The following is a 19,170-nucleotide window of genomic DNA, read 5'->3' as shown; positions in this document are numbered from 1 at the left end:
TGGAACTGCGGAGAGGGAGGAAGCTGCGAGTTGAACAGGGACGGGTAATCGTCATGGTGGGGGAGGATAAAGGGCAAGGTATAGAGAGGAAGAGAATAGGGATGCTGTATCCGAAGAGAGACGATATTTCGCGTTAAGAAACGAAGAGAGAAGCGAATCTGGCCACCCTCGTTACGCGTCTTCTCTTTTTCCTCGTTTCTGACCAACCACGGTAGGCAGTTGCCATTTTCCGGCTGTCTCTGAAAGAACCTAGACGAGACATTATAACCGAGGAGGATGGAAAGCACCGGGATGTGGAAGGAGAAGACGGGTCAAGCAGAAGAGCGAAAGAATGGGACGGAAGAAAGAGGAAAGTCGAGGGAGACGAGTAAAATAGAATGGAGCTAGAGGGAGGCTGCACGAAATGTAAAGAGGACAACGTGGATGATTGGAGTAGACGTGGGCGAAGTAGAGAGAGAGGGGACAGGGTCGAACCTATCGGTATTCGGCAGTAGACGAAAATCAACAATTTGATTATTCAAGCTGTGATGGATTGTAGCAATATTTTTGTTCTATATTACGTTGGATGAATATGTTAATTCCTTTTCCAAATTGAGAATAGTCGAACTTTATAGGAGGTTCAAATGAGAAGAGAATTCGAATTGAGCACGATGATATGATTAGGGGGTGTAATTTGTTGTAGATGATTTGAGTGTAAATTCTGTAATTTGAAAACTTGTCAATTTATACTATCCGTTTTGACAAAGTGCAATAAATAATATTAGACGAATCAAGAGAGAAGCAAGATCGACAGTCTCCTAACAAGTCTCCCCAATAAAGAACCTGTATTTCCGCCTTCTCAATAGTATTTTCTGATCACAAGAATTCACCTGGTGCTAAAAGTACATCTTACGGTAGCCACAAAATATGAAACTATGAACAGGGCACCAAAATCCGAAGTGCCGTCCCTGGTTGGCAAAGAAACAGAAACGAGCGAAGGGAGGGAAAACTCGAGGGCAACAAAGGGAAGAAAAGAGACGGCGTAAGGGCAGTTGAACAAAGAGAAAGTCATACCACAGAACCGAGACAGAGCGGCAAAACTCCAAAGGCTAGAGAAGGACGATGAAGAAATTAAAGGGAGAAGAGAGAGAGAGGAGAGAAAGACGGTGTAGGACTGACGAATCACCGGAGAAGGAAGGAAAATGCGGGGCGCTTGTGGAAAGATCGAGAAAGGAGAGAGGAAAAGAGAAGAGAAAAAGGCAGGGGAAAGAGAGAGCGAATGGTAGAGGGCGATTTAGTGAAAAGAACGAGAGAGACGAGAGGGCAGCGAACGGAGGGAAAGAGAGAATGCGAGCGGCTCGAAAATGGAGGGGGTGGGTATACGAGGCATAATCGTGGCTGGAAAGAGAGAAGGGAGGCGAAGGAGACGAGACAGAGTGCGCCCACCAAGCCGCCTCCATACCACCTCCAGCATTCCCGGCCTGCACACACAGTTGCAGCTGCACCGCCGTCGTGGCCTGCTCGTGTGCACATGCGAGACTGCGCGCGCGTTCTTCTCTCGCTCGCGATCATCTCGCTGCGAGTTAACCAAATTCTCCAGTGATTTTTTTACTCCATCGATCGGTAGTTTTCCTCGAATCGGTGAAAACCTCGTTCATGTAGAATCCTTGTGAGACACGGTGAACCTCGTGCACGTGCCTCGATCTCGTGATCCGAAAAAGAGAGGTACAGCCGGGTACGTTTGAACTGTTCGTTGCAAAAGGCAGTGACATTTCGCAAATGTCAGCCGCCATCGTGGCTGACGGTGCGATTTCCTTGTAATCGCGAACGGTGATAAACGATAAGAGGTGTTGCTTCGATTTGGCGGTGTTTTCGGGGAGAACATGTGATTCTGTGAGGCTTCCAAGCGATCGAGAAAAGGACGCGTTGACTGGTCGCTGCCTGCAAAAGGGACTAGCAACATGGACTGGATGAGGAGGCAGGACATCAAGGAGGAGTCACCGGAAACTCCTACCGCTCTGACACCGGATGAGCCTGACGAATGCTACTTCGAGGAAGACACCTCGATAGACGAGGGAATGGTACGTGAGTCGCGTGCTGAGCGCACCTTTTGAGCGTGTAGAGGTGTGATTGACGATTATCGGTGGGCACGGGCAGCTTAGTTGCCCGGAGGGCATCGGGCAGAGGGCACATTGTGGCCAGATTGATGGAGATGAAATGTTTCGAGTTTTCTTGTTTCGTTTAAGATTCATTTAGGAATTTGGAGGTTTAGTTGGATAGTTGTATGTCGAGAACATTGATGAATTGTGAATTTGGAAATATATTTGAAAATTTGGATATTTATGAGTATTGACGATTTGGGTATTTGGACATTTGAAATTATTGACGATTTCTACCTATACTTCAGATTATCAATGAAACAAGTTAAATTGTTACACATTAAAAGTATCGATCAATAAATTTGCAATGTCACTTTAAATGTACACAAATTTTCTTGCCTGATGTGAAATTAAAATGTATAGTCTTGAATGAAAAAATTTCGTACAAAACTTTTTACTTATTACTAAAGAAAATTACCTTTTTCAGTAAATAGAGCCTTTTTTCTGGTAGCTCTATGATTTTCCACAGACCATTTATCTCACAAACTTTTACTATTACTTGACTGATGATTTATCTCCCGGCAAAAGCTCGCTTTTAAAATACGATACTCAATTTTGCTATAAAATTTCAGCGTAATCAGTGTGTAACATCTGAAGCTGTTAAATGGCGCGAGAAGAACAGGTTCGGTTCGCGCGAAGATCGCGATCCTTCGTTCCGATCGAACTTTCGAAACGTTTTGCATGCGTGGCGACGCGTTAAATTAACGCTCAGACTTTTCCATTAATAACAGAGCCCCTGGTGCAATGGTGACACTCGTTTCAAACGGAATAAATCGTACACGGTTACGCAATTATTCGATGATTTCGCGAGGAACGTCAGCGACCGGTTTTCTTTACGCGAATTAGGGAAAGTTCTTGATCGGATCTATGAATGAGCCGATTGTGTAATGTCGGCATAAACATATAATCAATGAAAAATATTTCGAAACTTTAAACAAATCGGATATTACGCATACATTTTTGTGCCCTCAAAAACTATTAACAATTCTAAACACTTTAGTTATGGACAAATTTGTAATTGGATCTACGAACGATTTTGTAAATTATAATTAAATAGAAAAGCTAATAAAACAATCATAAAACAAGGAAATTATAATTAGATAGAAAAATAAAGGAAACAACTGTAAGAAATTGTACAACTGTCAGAAAAATTTTAAATAAACTGTGTATTTAATGATTTTTTCTTAGTTGCACAGTTTCCAGCACTATCAAGTTTAATTATCGATTAACTTTTATAGATAAGTTTCTGATTAGATCTGCGAATGGAACACGTGAATTAATGCAAACAATAGTTAGATATAGTTTCACAAAGCAAATAAATAATGTAATAGATGCAATTAATTGAAAACGATTATTTTAATCCACTGGATGCATCACCACTTGAAAATTATCTTGACGATACGTTTCCTGTGCTTTTTTAATTATTTCTTTTTAGAGTGAATATGTAGTTAAACAACTTCATTGAATTTTTGTTACTCGTACAATTTCCTGCAGTTCTGTGTTGGACTCACCAAGGTCAATCACGTTATCAAACTGATTACGAGATAACGAAGGTACTGTGTATTTTAACACATCACCCACCGATTAAGATATCTCGTTTGCAGTATATCTAGGACGTACATTTTTTAATGTTTAGTTACACACATGTTCTTATTGTTTGTATTTATACTAACTGTACACTGTGTAATCCAGGTTATGATAATATGTAGTCAGTATAAAATCAGAAAACAGCATTTCAAACTATGAAGGTTTGAGGATTAGACAAACACGTAGTAAAATTAAACAATTAGAATTAAAATAGAATTAGAATTAAAATAGAAGAATAGAAATATGGAGAATTGGAACATTTGAAAATTAAAAATTTTCTAAATTTAAAAGTTTGAAAGTGAAAGTACATGTATATTTAGAAAATTATAAAATTAAAGTAATAGAACATTTGAACCTTCAAAATTTTCGAATTGATCACAATTAAGTTAAACAAGCTCTATAATAATTTCTTTGTTATTTCCAGAAAGTACTGCAATTTATTAAAATTATTTCATCTTCTACAATCGTGCAAAACTTGAAAATCAGCGTTTCAAAGATCTCCCCATTAAGAAAATAACTTCCATTAAGAACTACTGCAATGGCTACTCAGCTTCTAAGTACATCAGTAAAATTTCGCTTATACAGCTTATTAACGCTATAAAGATTCGTTAGAAATACATTTAGAACGATACCGCGGGCTATCGCGAATATGCCTCGATTAATCTTTGATTTTCGCCCTATGGCGAGCATCGAAAATCGTATCTCAGCTCGATTCTATTACAACAGGGTCTCGCAAGATTCCTCTCTAGCAGTAATTGCCGCGAGGTCTGCTTTCGAATTCGCGAGCAATAATAATTCAAATTAACGATGCTCGCGTTGCGGTTGGCTCACGGGCACGTAATTCAGCGAGCTTCTTTCTTCCGGCCGTGAAGCAGACTCCGAGATCCACCGGCAAGGATTTAGGTCTGCCATTAATTTTGCTTTATCTCGCCTTGACCCTTTCCTTTCCTCTCCTCCACTCCCCCTCTTTTTAATCTGTACAAGGCTCCGTGAACTAAGAAGTTATTACGATGCTTCCTTCCGGCGAAACGCGCCGTAATTGTTATGATTTCAGCGGTAAAGTTGGAGCGACGGAAGGTATTTTCTTCCTTCAAACGCTTGATGGATCTATCGCGAAACTGAACGCAACTTCCTGACAGTTTTTGTTCCAAAAAAATATTGATTTAATCGGTTCCGAGGGAACAAAATGAAAAATCTTCGAATCACGTTGCAGCGATATCAATTAATCGGTAACATCGACAGTGATCGATTAATCCGAGCGATCTTGTCTCGACAATTGATATTAATTGTAATTTGATATACTTCTTAATTAATATTAATTACGGTTCATAATTAATATTGATACTAGCTCGATGATTAGCATTCGATAATGATTAGCAACTACAGTTCGTCGATCAAAAAGTCTGAAAAAATTCTGCAATATGTGCTCGTCCACGTTTCAGAATTTTTTCAGATTTTCCTGTTACTACCCTATCGGTAAGGGGTTGAAACTTGCTGTAAGATGTTCTTTATCGAATGACGTATAGTTTCACTCAAGATCACATCTTTGTCTACACCCTTTATAACTTCAAGAATTTCGCTTTTTCCATAAGAAATTACATCGTCAAAGAACTGAGATTGCAAACCAAATTTCCTGCAATTCAGGCGTCAGCTTCAAGTGATCATGATTGCATAGCATCAGGCAAAAGAGTCTCGAGTTTCAGCGCGATAATTGGTGTACAGGGTGGCCTAGTAGCGTGCAACATCCGTTAAGGGAAATTCGAACACGTGTCGCAACCCTTCTTTTCGTGCGACAGGGCGCGAACGTTGCAGCGGGCTTAAGTGGGCAAAGAGAAAATGGACTCGAGTGTAAAGTTACCTCGAATCTACAGTTACGGGCATTGTTGCGGCCATTCTTGGCTCTGGAGTGGCTGCTTGAATTACGGCCTTCTGAAGCCCTGCTCGATGCTTGCACACTGTATGCACGGCCTAATGCTTGCTCGCGATATAAACGTTTAACGCGCGCAAACGATCGATAGTTTGATCATAATGGACTGAAACGTTGCGATCAATAGAGGCTCGTTGCGCAAAGCCGAGAGGGGAAATTCGTGAGTCGTATGTGCTAACCGAGCTGTTTCGATCCTGAGACAATCTCGATCGATTACTCCTTCGGCAACACTTGCGAAATACGATTTGCATTCTACCTTTATTTCGTAACAGAATTTTGCCGTACTTCTTTTTTTCTGGAAAAATAATATGTCTAAAAATCGTGCCGTGTAATTTTTGTGGGCGAAGGTGCATTCGACTCGTGTCTCCGGCAAGAATCGATCGAGTTCTCTTCGAGTTTGACTAACAAATTTCGAGCAAGTTTAGGTGGCCCTCGACCAAGCAGCTGGCGCTGAATCATCCTGGCCCTGCGGTCCCGAACCACGGCGTTGCCAAGGTTTCAGAGCGGCTTCCACCGACTTATCGTTTCTTCTTATCGAATCGACCGGCGGAGAAAAAAAGTGCTACAGACTGTGATACTGAACAGAGGCTACGGTTCACGTGACTTCCGTCTTTGCTACTGGTTAGAAGTTAGAACACGATAACCGGCGGCCCTCGGTACTTACTTGATCCCTGGTCGATTTATCTGTCGCGCACACCGTTCGCTCTGTGTCAAACGAGAACACTGAACAGATAAGGGAACATCTGCAATTAGTATGATCTGTTACAAAAATAGGATCAGCTACTTAAGCTGTGATAGACGTTTTACATATTTACAACATTTTATTGTACTGTGTCAATTGATCTAAATGCAACTGTAAAAGGTACCCTATAGAACCCTGTTATAAAAGATAGGAGTAAAGTGAGAGAAAATTCCTTTGAAAAAGGAGAATTTACATTTCTCGTATGTATCACGAAATCATAAAACACGGATGTCGTCCTAATACGTCATCTCGTACCAAATTCAAGACCACCCAATTGACCCTATATAATTTTCCAATAAACCTTTTCCTGCCTCATACCATCGTATCTTCATCTCCCTATTCTCGAGCAATACTTGACCCAAGGCCGCACGTTTCTACACCCGCATCGGGTTCGTGAATTCCGCGGCTAAAGGCTATTTCCACGAAAGCGAAACGGGGCTAAAAACCGTAGGGAAGCAGCCTGGAGTTCCAACGCGGACGACCGGAGATGAAGGGAAATCTAATTTCAATCGGGAGAATCCATAGGTCGTCGCTGCAGGCTGAAAACGTGGGGGATGTTGGCAACCGGTCGTCGTCCCCTATTGTGGGGGATGAAGCATGACTCACCGGTGGCCACCACCCCTGTTTTTCGGCTGTCTCGTGCCAAGGATTTACCCCTCGTGGATCAAACGGGACGAGGAGAGAAGCATTATCATAATCCGTGGCGACAGCCGTGCAGGAAAAAATATGGAGTCAGACGTTCAGGTGCCCGTGCATTATTGCGCGCGACACGAGAACTCGAGTCGAGTCATGGTGCACCATGAGCGGTATGGTACGTGCAGGGAACGTGTCATGGTCGATCTGCACGCTTTGGAAGTTAACGTGACGGCTCTAATTCCTGTTTGCCGAGATGAGCACGACCTGGAAGGGACACTTTGTTGATCCGTCACGTACGAGACTGAAAGTGTTCCTTTATTGAGAACTCTGAACCATATGGGGGCGGATACGTTTCTTACGAGAAACCGGGTGGTTCTTGTAGTGTCGGCTTTGGCAAGGTGGAGGAAATTGTATGCTGGGATTGAGGGATTTGGAAAGTTGTAAATTATAGAATTTGAGAATTTAGGGATTTGAAGATTTAGGAACCTGTACTTTAATAATTCATGTTATTTGTAATCATTTATTTAAGATCCTTTTTAACAACACTAAATGTGGTGTGTGTTTAATTGCACATGAACATAACTCCTCTTTTTCACATTATAATTTTAGGGAGTCCCTGTTTAATTACAATATTTTGAGGGTGGTTTGATTAGTCATTGCGTATTCCGCTGCTTTCTAATTTTCTAACTGAAACATATGATGTCATCCTAGGTGAGTCAGAAGGGCTCACATGTTCAAGCACCTTTTTAATTGGATAATAAATTATACTTGTCTTTACAATGTTACCCTTACTCGATGATTCAACAAATCTATTCAAACACTAAATATTTGTTATGGATATTAATATTTATGTAGTTACAAAAATCAATTTTGTGAATATCCTATGAAGTTGATAAATGTGACTTCTGTCGAAATTACTTGATTACTTTTTAACAAAGGTACTCTATTAAATTTGATAGTTCTTGATAATCCAACTCTTAAATTCTGAGAACCTAGTATAGATTCGTTCTCGAAAATATTAACCCCTGCACTCGAAAGAGGAATTTTAAATGAAATAAAATCCAAGTGCAAATTGTCAGTAAACAAATTTTACCGCAGCGATTTTTCAATAAAGAACAAAGTTTCCTGGTACTCAACAAAATTGAATATCCAGCTCCGTAAAGTACAAGAACTTCAGATTTCACTCGCGAAACACAAAAAGTTCTCCTCGTTTTTACCCGTCCAGCTGAAATTCAAATCGCCTCGCCGGATTAGACACGACGTCGAAAAAACGTTCTAGTTCCCCACGTGTCCGAGGAACAGTGTCGTCATCGCGTTTGCTTAACGAATTAATCCCATTATTTTCGTTCTGCTTCTGATATAACGAGGAGGGGAGGTGGCAAACGTGAAGCAGCATCTGGAAAAGCTCGCATCTGCCACGCAACACAGTGAAAAGACGACGAGTCTCGATGTCGAAACGAGATTACGTACCCTTCGAAGGCGTACGAGCACGCTTGGATTTATGTGTTCCTTTCCTTGGGCGTGCTGATGCCGGTGTGCACTTTCAGACGATCATTATTGTACTCGGGGGTTGAGGGAGTTTACCAGAGTCCACCCTCGAGTCCAGGGGCGAAGGTTATCTTTTATCATCGGTGATCGGATCGATCGCCACGGGGAAATTATTGCCTGCTTTCGATGAACAGCTGCAAGTGGAAATCGTTCTTTTAAGCTAAAACCTAGAGTCTCGGTCGATTGGCACGAGAAAGCTTATAATAATACCGGTCTGTTCGGAAATTAACGAGAACTTACTGAAGCATCGAACGGATGGTGGATTTTAATTTTACCTATTCTGGGCTAGTGGTTCTTTCTGGGAACTGTTTTTTCGCTCGTTTAGGACTTGTTCTTTAAACTATCTTGATTTTCTAATATTTATTGTATGATACTTTGTGGGCGCAATACTTTGTGGATGAATCATGGAGATGATTATGGGAATAATCATAACGGCGACGAATATGAAGATTTCACTCGGTTTGTAGATTATTGATTTCATTTAAAACTGACACACGGGTGTGTACCGACTGACACACCTAGCCATAAGATGAATAGTGAATATTCGAGGCCTATAGTTATGTCATCAGTTCAAACATTTCATATTTTCATATTTCGGTAATTAATCTCTGTCGATCCAAGTGAGCGTCGATACCAGAAACGAGAGGGTCGAAAGTGCACGTTATCCTGAGGGTAGCCGATGATTCTATCGCTTTCGCTTGCGATTCTTTCATCCGCGAAAGAATAGCGAAGTTGGAACACGTTCTCAGCACAGGGACCCCTCCAGTCTGGCGCCAAGCAATAATAACCGTTCGCCCACGCTGAGCTCTTTCTCTCTCGAGGTTTTTGCACTCGACCAACCGAGTCGCGGAACTCTTGAACTGTGCCTGTAAATAAAAAAGAAAGAGATTCGCTAGCCTGAAGAATCGATAGCGTTTGACCAATCGCTCCAGAGGCTCCTTGCGTTCGCTTCGATTTGTAGGATTCCCATATGAATTTCAAATTCGAAATTTTATAGAGAGCTGAGTCATAGGGAGTGAACAGGGGATGCTGAATTTTTCATGTTCTGCTTTATGTTTGGCCAAATAAAATATTGTTACGTGATAAGTGATGGGAAGATTGAGAAGAAGGTATATTGTATAATCCTTTCCAGTTTTTATGAAATGTTGTTTACTATTGCAATAGAGGAACATATTTATTTTCTGACAATTACCTAAAGAATCCATTATCAACAATTTCAAAACCTTCCACTAAATATTCTAAAATTAAAAAAAAAATAATGTCACAAGATTTAGAGTCAGGTTACGCATAGATGTTCGTACGATTAAGTCAAAATAATCCTCAAAATGATGGTCGTAAATTCAGCCGAAAGCAGTCGGTTGACCCAAAGAATTCCCGTGTTGTCTGGTTATCCAGGACCTTTACCTGAACCTGATTAGGTCCCCTCAGGAATGTCATTTATCACCAAGTCGATGGCCTTTGTGATCACCCGTCCTGTAGACAAAACATTCGACCGTGGAGTACATTTCGACAAAAATATCTTGAAAAATAGTTAAGAATCCTTCGACCAATTAAATGGTCAGTTTACCCTGCCCACTACTAGTTTCCATGCTTTTTATAGTTACTAGAAGGGGAGATCAGATTAGAATACGCTACATTAACCCGATGTTGTCTTTATTGGAAATTCCTCGATTTCTCGCGTCGTGTTAATTGGTAGCTTCTTGATCGTGTTTCTTCTTCGAATCGAATTCTTGAAATGGTTCAGCGTTATATTGTAACATCGAGAATGTTGGTAGATTTGCTGTAATTCGAAAGATGTGTTGTCTTAACACCTGATGATTAGATTATTTTTGAACTCATTCTGATAAGGATCAGGAGTCAACATTTCAATTTTTCATTTTTTAAAAAGGAAGGTTATTAGTATGCAGTATGTGGGTATGTATGGAGTGTCTGTTCAAAGTTATGGTTATAGTCATTGTTATGTTTAAAAAGATTCACTTTTCATTACATTATTTTTCTGAACTACTTAGCTACTTATACTGGTAGGAGCATCTTGTCAAAATTTTGTCAAAAACCAATTGTGTAACCCTTCATTGATCCTCTACTCATTCATCTCTGGTTTCACTTCGAAAATAATAAATAAATCAAACATTGATAAATGTATTTCGTCCAAATCTTGTCAAAAAGCAATTCACTCATCTCCGGTCTAAATTTGGAAGTGTAATAAGCGAATCGAATGCATAGCCCGAGTTCATCAAACTCATCTCCGATTTCTGGTCTCGAAGCGGCTTAGCGCAACATCTTACATCCGTTCACGAGCGTTAAGTCCAAGAGAATCGCGCTTGGAAATAGCTCTCATAATCTGGCAAAGACATTCTGTTGCGGCTGTTATGTCTCGCTTTACGTTCCCCTTACACTCCGCACGACAATAAGAAAGCCGATACCCCGACGCGAGGTTATCTGCTCGACGTTTCGCGATTGTCCTGCCAAAGGCCGGAGAACACACCGCGTGCTGCTCGCTCCGTCGTTAGATGCTGGATCTAATGCGTTCTCCGCGCAGGGAAAGCTTTGAATTTACTGGAGCGAACTACTTTACGAGTGTTCCGCCTTATCGAGGAACCCACTTAGGAAGTGATCCCGTGTCAGACCTGGAATCCAGCGAGTGTATCGCGCACGCACGCGTGTTTCTGATCCTCGTTGAACAGACAGGAATTCCTCGTTCGCCCGTGGAATTCCATGATGGGCCCACGGTAATTGAATCCTTAAGAAGTCCAACCGCGAGAGAAGCCATCGGACAGACGGACTTAGTATGTACTTGAGGATACTGGCCAGCCGAGGTGGCGACGAGCATAATGACCGGTGTCTTCCAGGCGCAAACTTCGCGTCGATGATTCCCCTGATGAGGGTTCCACTCTATAAATGGATGGGTTGCGTCCAGGTTGCCGAGGGCTGACGTAATATTGGAAGATTGCGGCAGATGCGGATCGACTGAAATTCTTCGTTCAAAGGGATGTTTTCTTTTTGGATATCTTGACCTTCTGCAGGATGCAAGTAATTGTTGACGTTTATGCTGGTATTATTTCTGCTCGCTGCAATTTATTTATTGCTCGAATTTTTAAGACGATGCTAGTAAGAATACTGAACCTTAATTTTCTTGTTATTATTCGATTGTAGTGACATTTCGAAGCTTAATATTTAATGTACTTCTGTTATCTCTGACTTATCAGTTTTGTGAATACTTTAATTCCCAAATTTCCGAATATTGGAATTTTTTAATAAATATAATTTTTCAGTTTTTATTTTTCATAGATAACTGCATATCAGAAATGAAATTTATATTACGGTATTTTCCTGAACGTCTTGGAAGGAAATATCCGTTTCTCATTTTCTATACTACAAGTCGTTTCTCAACGGTTTTACCCTTGTGCCACGTTGTCTTCATACCTCGAAGAACGTAGCAAAGGAGCCGAACTGGTTGCTCAGCGACACCACATGTGCCTCTAATAGCTTTCCTGATGTACTGGTAGCACTTATCTTCCCCGTAGTCCTCTGCTCTTTTGTAAGACTCCTCTCGAGGAAGTACAGGATCCCTTTCGTTGAATGATGGATGCATTTACTTAAAATACTAGTCTGGACACTTTATTGTATTCAGTAGCACAGTCGAACGTAGATCTTGTTCTTTTGAATAGTAGGATTACAACGAAATAACTACAATATTTTATGTATGTCACTACATATCAAGATTAACTACAAAAGTTTACCTATGTCATATATTATACGGTTGAGTACACATATGTTGCAAATGGCATTACATATCAAATGTTTCAGCTTCAGCATGTAAAATAAAATTTTACATATGTGATTATACATTAGACAGTTGAACTAAAACATATTAAATATGTCATCACACATGAAACATGTAAACTATCAAATTTTACATATGTGATTACACATTAGACAGTTAAGCTAAAATATATCACATATGTCGTCACACATGAAACACTTAAACTTCAAAATTTTTTTAAATATCATTTTAATTACACATTTCATGAATGGTTCTTAAACTTGAATTCAATCAATTGATTAATTTGTGTACAATTGTTGTATCATTCTCCAAGAAACATTGTCTTATACAATACGAGCAAACACGATAAACCAGCAACTATTCCAAAAAAAAAAGAAGTTGAAAGTTTTCGAGAAAGCATTCAGCAATCGCCTAACGTTCCGCCAGAACCCGATCGAAAAGGTCAAACCTGTCGAAACGTCTACTCCCTATCTGTAAAAAAATATCGACAGTCGTTCGATCGGTGTAACCGTGACAGGTTGTAGGTTTCGTAATCGGTGTTTAATCAGGAATAGCAGAGAGCCGCGATATTCGACTGGAATCGTTCGTTTGAAAATCACACGGTGCCTTACGAACGGAACAATGAGAAACGATCGGCTCGTGGCCGCATTCGTCGAGTTGTACCGCGTGCTACTCGTTCCGCTCGATTAATCCGGCTCCGGGTGTCGTGCTGGCATTTCCGTGTGAAAAAGCACCCTTTTGTAAAGCACAAGAGCGAACCCGGAGCAGAGAGTAGCTCGCAGGGAGATGCACGATGGGTCTTGACGCGCGGAGTCTGTAATCCTCGCATTGTCTCTTCATCGCATCTTCTTCCTCTCGTTTCAACTCGCGTGCTCCACGCACACCTCGTGCCATGGAAAATCTGTCCCTTTGTTACTCCCCTCGCAAGATTCGGCTCGATTCCCGATCCTCTTAACGGCATCGGGATCGAGAAATCGACCCCGTTTCAGGCCGTTCCTCTTGCGTTCAAAGAACTCGCGAAGTTTCGAGTATGGAGTCCAAAACCTAAGAAGAATCACGCGTTCGTAACTTCAATGGAACTTTATTCAAGTTGGAAAGTTTCTCTGTGCAAAATGTGATGATGGGACAGATTTTCCTCTTATTGATTTCACTTATTTTTAATCATTATAGGGGATTCGAATGTCTGAGGCTAAGTGAAGAATGTAGACATTGAAATTTGGAAACGTATGTATATAGAAGTCTGTGATGATGTAGGTAGTTTTGCATCTACAGACTTGAAGACATAGGTATTTGGGGGTTTAAGGATCCAGGAACATAAAAATCTATATGTGTAGTATAGAGTATATGTATAGATAGGAGTATACATAGGAGTATATGTATATAGGATGTCAGGGGTGGAGTGTGAAATGTTGCTGTTTAGAAATCTGATAATTTAGAAATTCGAAAATTTGGAATTTTTAAGATTTAACAGTTTGAAAACAGTATGTCCTCTTTGACTAATTTCTGTTCATGCTTCATATAATTATCAGAGTGAAACTGCACTTGCAATTGAAAAATTTGTTACAATGAAAGAAGTTATATAAATGAACGAACGAAATTCTCGTCGTGCCTTAGCTTTACGTGACCGAGGCAGTTTCATACGATCGTTTGACCATGACCTCCCGTAACCTTTTCTCCTTTCGGTTTCTTCCTCGCATCTTTCTTCGCTCGGTCAAGATTTCACCGACCGAAATGTTCGTGTTGCTCAAGTTCCATAATCCGCCGTTCCACGAAATTCCGTTCAAAGAGCTTTCCTGAAATTACTCGAAAATTACTTGGTTCTCGTCGGGCAAGTTCAGTGCTTCCAGAACGTATCACCGTTACTATTTCTCTCGTGATAGTTACATAGTCCCGTAACGGTATTCGGAGAAGAACCTTCAGTCGAGCAAGCTCGTTACGACGAAGACTATCTTGATCCAACTTGGAGCCTGTATCCGAAGGATTTTACGCGACGATTAAACCTCGAAATATTCTACCCTTTTTTTATCTCTATCTGCGTATAAATCTGACGAGAATGTGGTCATTAGACGCCTTTAAATCGTATCATTATAGATCTTACGCTTTTAAATGTAGTGAGCCTCGTAGCTCGAATATTTAGAGATGGATATCTTTAATAGCTTTGACGACGTAGATCTCGTGGGAATTTTGGTATCTCGATTCAAATTATGATTATTAACGTGCATATGATTCAGTGAAAGCTTCCACTTTCACTTTTTGTTTCGTCAGACAAAAAATTAATTACACTTGACATTTTTCGAGCACTTTTTATCGTTTCAATATATTTTAGAACCTAGGAGTGCTGTATCTTCTGTATAGATTTTAAAATCTAATTCTTCAGATAATTTTTCGCCAAATTTCAAGAGCAATTTCAAACAAAATTTGCACTCGAAAGAGTAATTGTATAGTTCAAATTTTTTATTAAACGTTTAATGGATAATCGCGTCACCGATCACATAAATTGTCGACAGAATTATTAGCTTTCGAGCAAATTCAAATGGACTACATTTAGTGTGTATTTAATCTGTTATCGCTGGTGGGAATTCAGAGACCCTCTGAGTGCACTTATTTTTATCGTTGCCATCCCAAATCGTGAACAGCCGTTTTTATTTTCGGTTAGACGCTTTCATCGACATACATGGCGCCCCATTTCTTTCGGCAGTTCGAGGGTGAACCATGTTCCCATGCAGTGATTACTGGGACTGAAAATGAACTTGAAACTTTTCGATTAACTGTTTCGAACGATATACTCTTTTGAATCATTGTATTTTCTTTGCGTAGATTTTGTAGATTTGAAACATGAAAAGTTAAAGATATGGAAATATGAAAATTTGAGGATTGGTAGACTTGGAGACATGAAAAGTTGAAGATGAAAATTTAACAACTTGTTATAAAAATTGGAATTTTAGAAAATTGATAATGTGGAAATCTGAAAGTAAACATCCGAAAATTCGGACGTTCGAGAAATTAAAAAAAATTAATAACTTGTCAATAACTTAGAAATTGATAACAAATACTAAAAAGTTTCAAAATTTGCAAATATTCAACGGTACATAATAGCTTTCCCTAAAAGTATCAAATAATAAGTCTCCCTACAGTCGTACTTACACAAGGAAAACTAGAGTCTCGAAAATTGGAGCTCATAATATCGAAATGCCTGAAATTAATGCAGAACTTCGATGTCCATCGTTAACTGAACTTCTCCCCTCGATGAGAATTCACGAGGAGGGTGCGAGCGATTAAGGGAAGTTACTCGACACTTGAGAACGAAATGGACTCGATCGTCATTCGAACTACCCTCTATAAAAACGGGTTTCGTGTAACGAGCTCCGGTAAAATTTGGAACTTTCCTCGAAAATTTTCGACCACTTTGTTCCCGAGAAACTACTTCTCTCGCAATTTTATCGAGTGACTCAGGAGGAATTTTATCGATAATGAACACCGATGAATGAGAAAAATTATGTCGCCATCTTTTACGTAGAGAGGGATATAAAACTTGATGTCGTCGAGGATAACTCGTTTCGAACGAGTTGTAGAAAATGTTATAGTTTATGACGGACATCAAATTTTTATTTTTAACTATTAAGTGTGTATAAATCTTATATTATTTATTACTCGAAGGTACTTTTGTCAGATGTGTTAAAACTTTTTAATTAAAAAGTTTTTTAAATTTAAGCAAACTTTCATTTAAGATTACTGTTTCTTTATTATTACCACTGTTGTCACTATGTTCATATACCATATATAGACACATATGTAGATTTTATTGTATACATTACATGTTCACATATTTGTCTCATAATTTTCGTTATATTTGAACCGGAGTCTCCATGTTATAAGCCAAGGGTGACACCCTGTCCGAAGAATATTTTATTAAATAATTAACAAGTAAAAACTGGAAGCTAACGTATCAGCTTACGTGGGTCTCATACTAGGATAATACCAATTGGGAACGGTGAAACTGGAAACTTCCTCGTTTTCAGTTTGGATGACGGAATAGTATTTCGGTCAGCAAAACGGTATTGTCGAACCTAGAAAGGTCCTGCCAGCTGTGACGACCCATTCGCTGCCTAGAGAAGCTACCAGCCCGCAGATTAAATGCAAGACACGAAGGCAATTTGCCACGGCAGCTGCTCGACATCTGCGGATTGCATTCTGCTCGCAACCTTCGCGATCTAAACACGAATAGTTCTAATGCGAACCCCGAACGATTCGAGTGCCTGCGACCTGGCCACGTTCGTAGATTTACACGTGCGATTCTGTCGACTCGGCTTGCCCGCAAATAAGCGGTGAAGATACCATCCTGGAAGTAGGGAGAACCAGGAACTGGACAATTGTCTTCTGTACAAGTCTTGGAGTAATATTTTTGTGGCGCGATTAGACCTAACAGTTTTATGGTTAAATTATTCGGTGAGAGTGCAAGTGAATTTGAAAATTTTCAGATTTTAGATAAAGTGGATAAGTTCATGAAATTGTACTTTGCAAATTCGTAGATTTTCATATTCACAAATTTCTAGGTATATAAGATCAAATTTTGAGATTTTTATATTTACAAATTTTTTAATTTTCAAGTCTGTAAATTCTAGGATTTCCAAGTACCTAATTTTTTTAATTCTGCAACTTCTAAATCCACAAATCTACAAGTCTTCAATTTTCTCAAATCCCCAAATCTCTAAGTAACCTGATCTCAAAATTCTTAAATCTCCAAATCCCCAAATTTCTAAACTTATAAATTCTGTCATTTCCAAATAACCCAACCCCAAAAATCAGTGATGATCTTTCCTCTACGTCGCCATTTTCTCCATGAACCCATATTCGTCACCGCGCACAAAATCAACCACTACCAAAGTAGTTATACGCCAAAATAAAAACAAAAGACGAAAAAAGATGTGATGCTAACGAGGGATCGTGAGATGTCATGTTCTCCGGTACTTTTATTTTCAAAATTTGTTAACCGCTGCTTGGATAAAGGCAGCACAGGGTGTTGCGTTAGGTCCAAGCCGCTATTGTCCAAGGGATTGCCTCGTAAAATCTAATACATACCTTGTGTCGGGATTAGACGGGCTGAGGGGCTCATAACAAAAGCAACAACCCCGAGGCACAGCAGAAATCATTCCATTTCGTGACGGGTCAAATTGAAACCGAGCGAGATGGTGTCCGATTACCATCATCTTTTCCTATTGCGTTCTCGTTATCGTTTGGACAAATGACGTTATGGTTTCTTGATTTAATAAAGGAATTTAATATTTCTTTTTATTTCTACATTCCGGGTTGATTATATCTACGTTTAATTATAGCTGTTGAATTATTTATAGAAATGCATATTTCAACCCCTTGTTATTTTACAAATATAAGATTCTTACGTCTACTGAATATTTCGTTGTTAATGAAATTTCATATTAACATTACAATATTAATATTATGATATATTATAACATTTTATATTTTAAAATACGCTTTAAATATATTTTAGATATAGGTTTGTCGAAACAATCTAAGCTTGGTAATATATCCAAAAATAAGAGCTTATGTAGACCACTTCTAACAATGTATCCACCGGTGAAAAATATAAATAAATATTCATTAATTAAAATTTCGGCTCGTACACGATCGAGCTTTAAATCGTGCACCCTCCGTCTCGTCAGCTCGAATCTACCCCTCTGATCGGCCATATAACGCGATTAAATTCGTGATTAATCTGACTGCGGAGACGTGGCGACGATAAGGCTCATTATCTAGCCCCGGGCAGTCGTGAGAATTTATTTTCTGCGGTACACGCAGGAAAACAGCCAACCAAACGACTATGAAAAGAGAGGGGAGAGTGGCATGTACAGAAGGGGTTGCAACGGTAATATATGCAAAGGCACGCGCCACGCTGGCGCGCATACAATTTACCAAATTTCCGGAAGCGGCTGTTAACCTTGCATATCGTTAGATCGTTCGTCGAAACGAGACGATTTTAACCGCGATCGATACGCCGCAACCCTCATCCGTTTCGCCACACTTCCGGTAAACGATCAGCTGCGCTTTCGAGATCGGCGTGAATCGATAAACTGATGAATCTTCACGGTCTCGCCATTTTTCAACGAGATTCTTTCCATCGCTGAAAATCTAAAGATAGTTATAGTGACTGTTTGGAGCAAAAGTTAGGCAATTTTGAAGAATTAATGCGATAATGCGACTCAACCATCGTTCCGCCATACTTCCGGTAGACGATCACCTGCACTTTCGAGATTGGCGTGGATAAACTGATGAATCTTCACGGTTTTGCCGTTTTTTAACGAGATTCTTTTGATAGCTGAGAATCCAAAGACGTTTACAGGGATAGAGTCCTATTTGAAGTCTGGTAATTTTGAGACATTAATGCGATGGACGCAATTATGATCCATTCGTTCCGCCACACTTCCGGTAAATGACCACGTGCAGTAAGGAGATTCTTATCGATAAGCTGATCATTTTTTATGAAATTTTAGCCGAAAAATAGAGAGATTTTTTCTTGTAGTTTTCAAAGGTTAAATTGGTCAACTTTTTCTTTTAGTTTGTGAAATATTTCTGTAATCAAAAAGTTCACTACTCAATAACAAGTATACATCACTTACATATTACACTTGCACATTGAATAGTAATATCTCCGAAACTAATTCTCTTACCATCAAATTAAAAGAGTCAGAATCCTCAGCTACCAAAGTGCACAAACTCGTACAAAAAGTATACAGAAAGAAACTTATGCAGAACAAACACTCGCACTCTATTATTCCATTTACGAAAACCT

The 19,170-nt window shown here is 39.7% G+C and overlaps 1 protein-coding gene across 2 annotated transcripts in view; it reads left to right on the top strand.

Annotated features, from left to right (window-relative positions):
- LOC100877198 (uncharacterized) overlaps positions 1-19,170 on the top strand; it is a 187,821-nt gene that overhangs the window by 102,009 nt on the left and 66,642 nt on the right. The window contains exon 1 of one of the 2 annotated variants that reach the window (XM_012280696.2): positions 1,431-2,060. The exons of the other annotated variant lie outside the window; for it this stretch is intronic. Within the exon in view, the coding sequence (XP_012136086.1) occupies positions 1,941-2,060 (120 nt within the window). The 5' untranslated portion in view covers positions 1,431-1,940. Of the gene's footprint in view, positions 1-1,430; positions 2,061-19,170 lie in introns of those variants that run through there. 2 annotated transcript variants of the gene reach the window in all.

The sequence above is a fragment of the Megachile rotundata genome, chromosome 1, assembly GCF_050947335.1.
Source record: "Megachile rotundata isolate GNS110a chromosome 1, iyMegRotu1, whole genome shotgun sequence".
Classification (NCBI taxonomy): Eukaryota; Metazoa; Arthropoda; class Insecta; order Hymenoptera; family Megachilidae; genus Megachile; species Megachile rotundata.
Note: the sequence above shows the minus strand (reverse complement) of the source record. Positions and strands in the feature narration are given on the sequence as shown.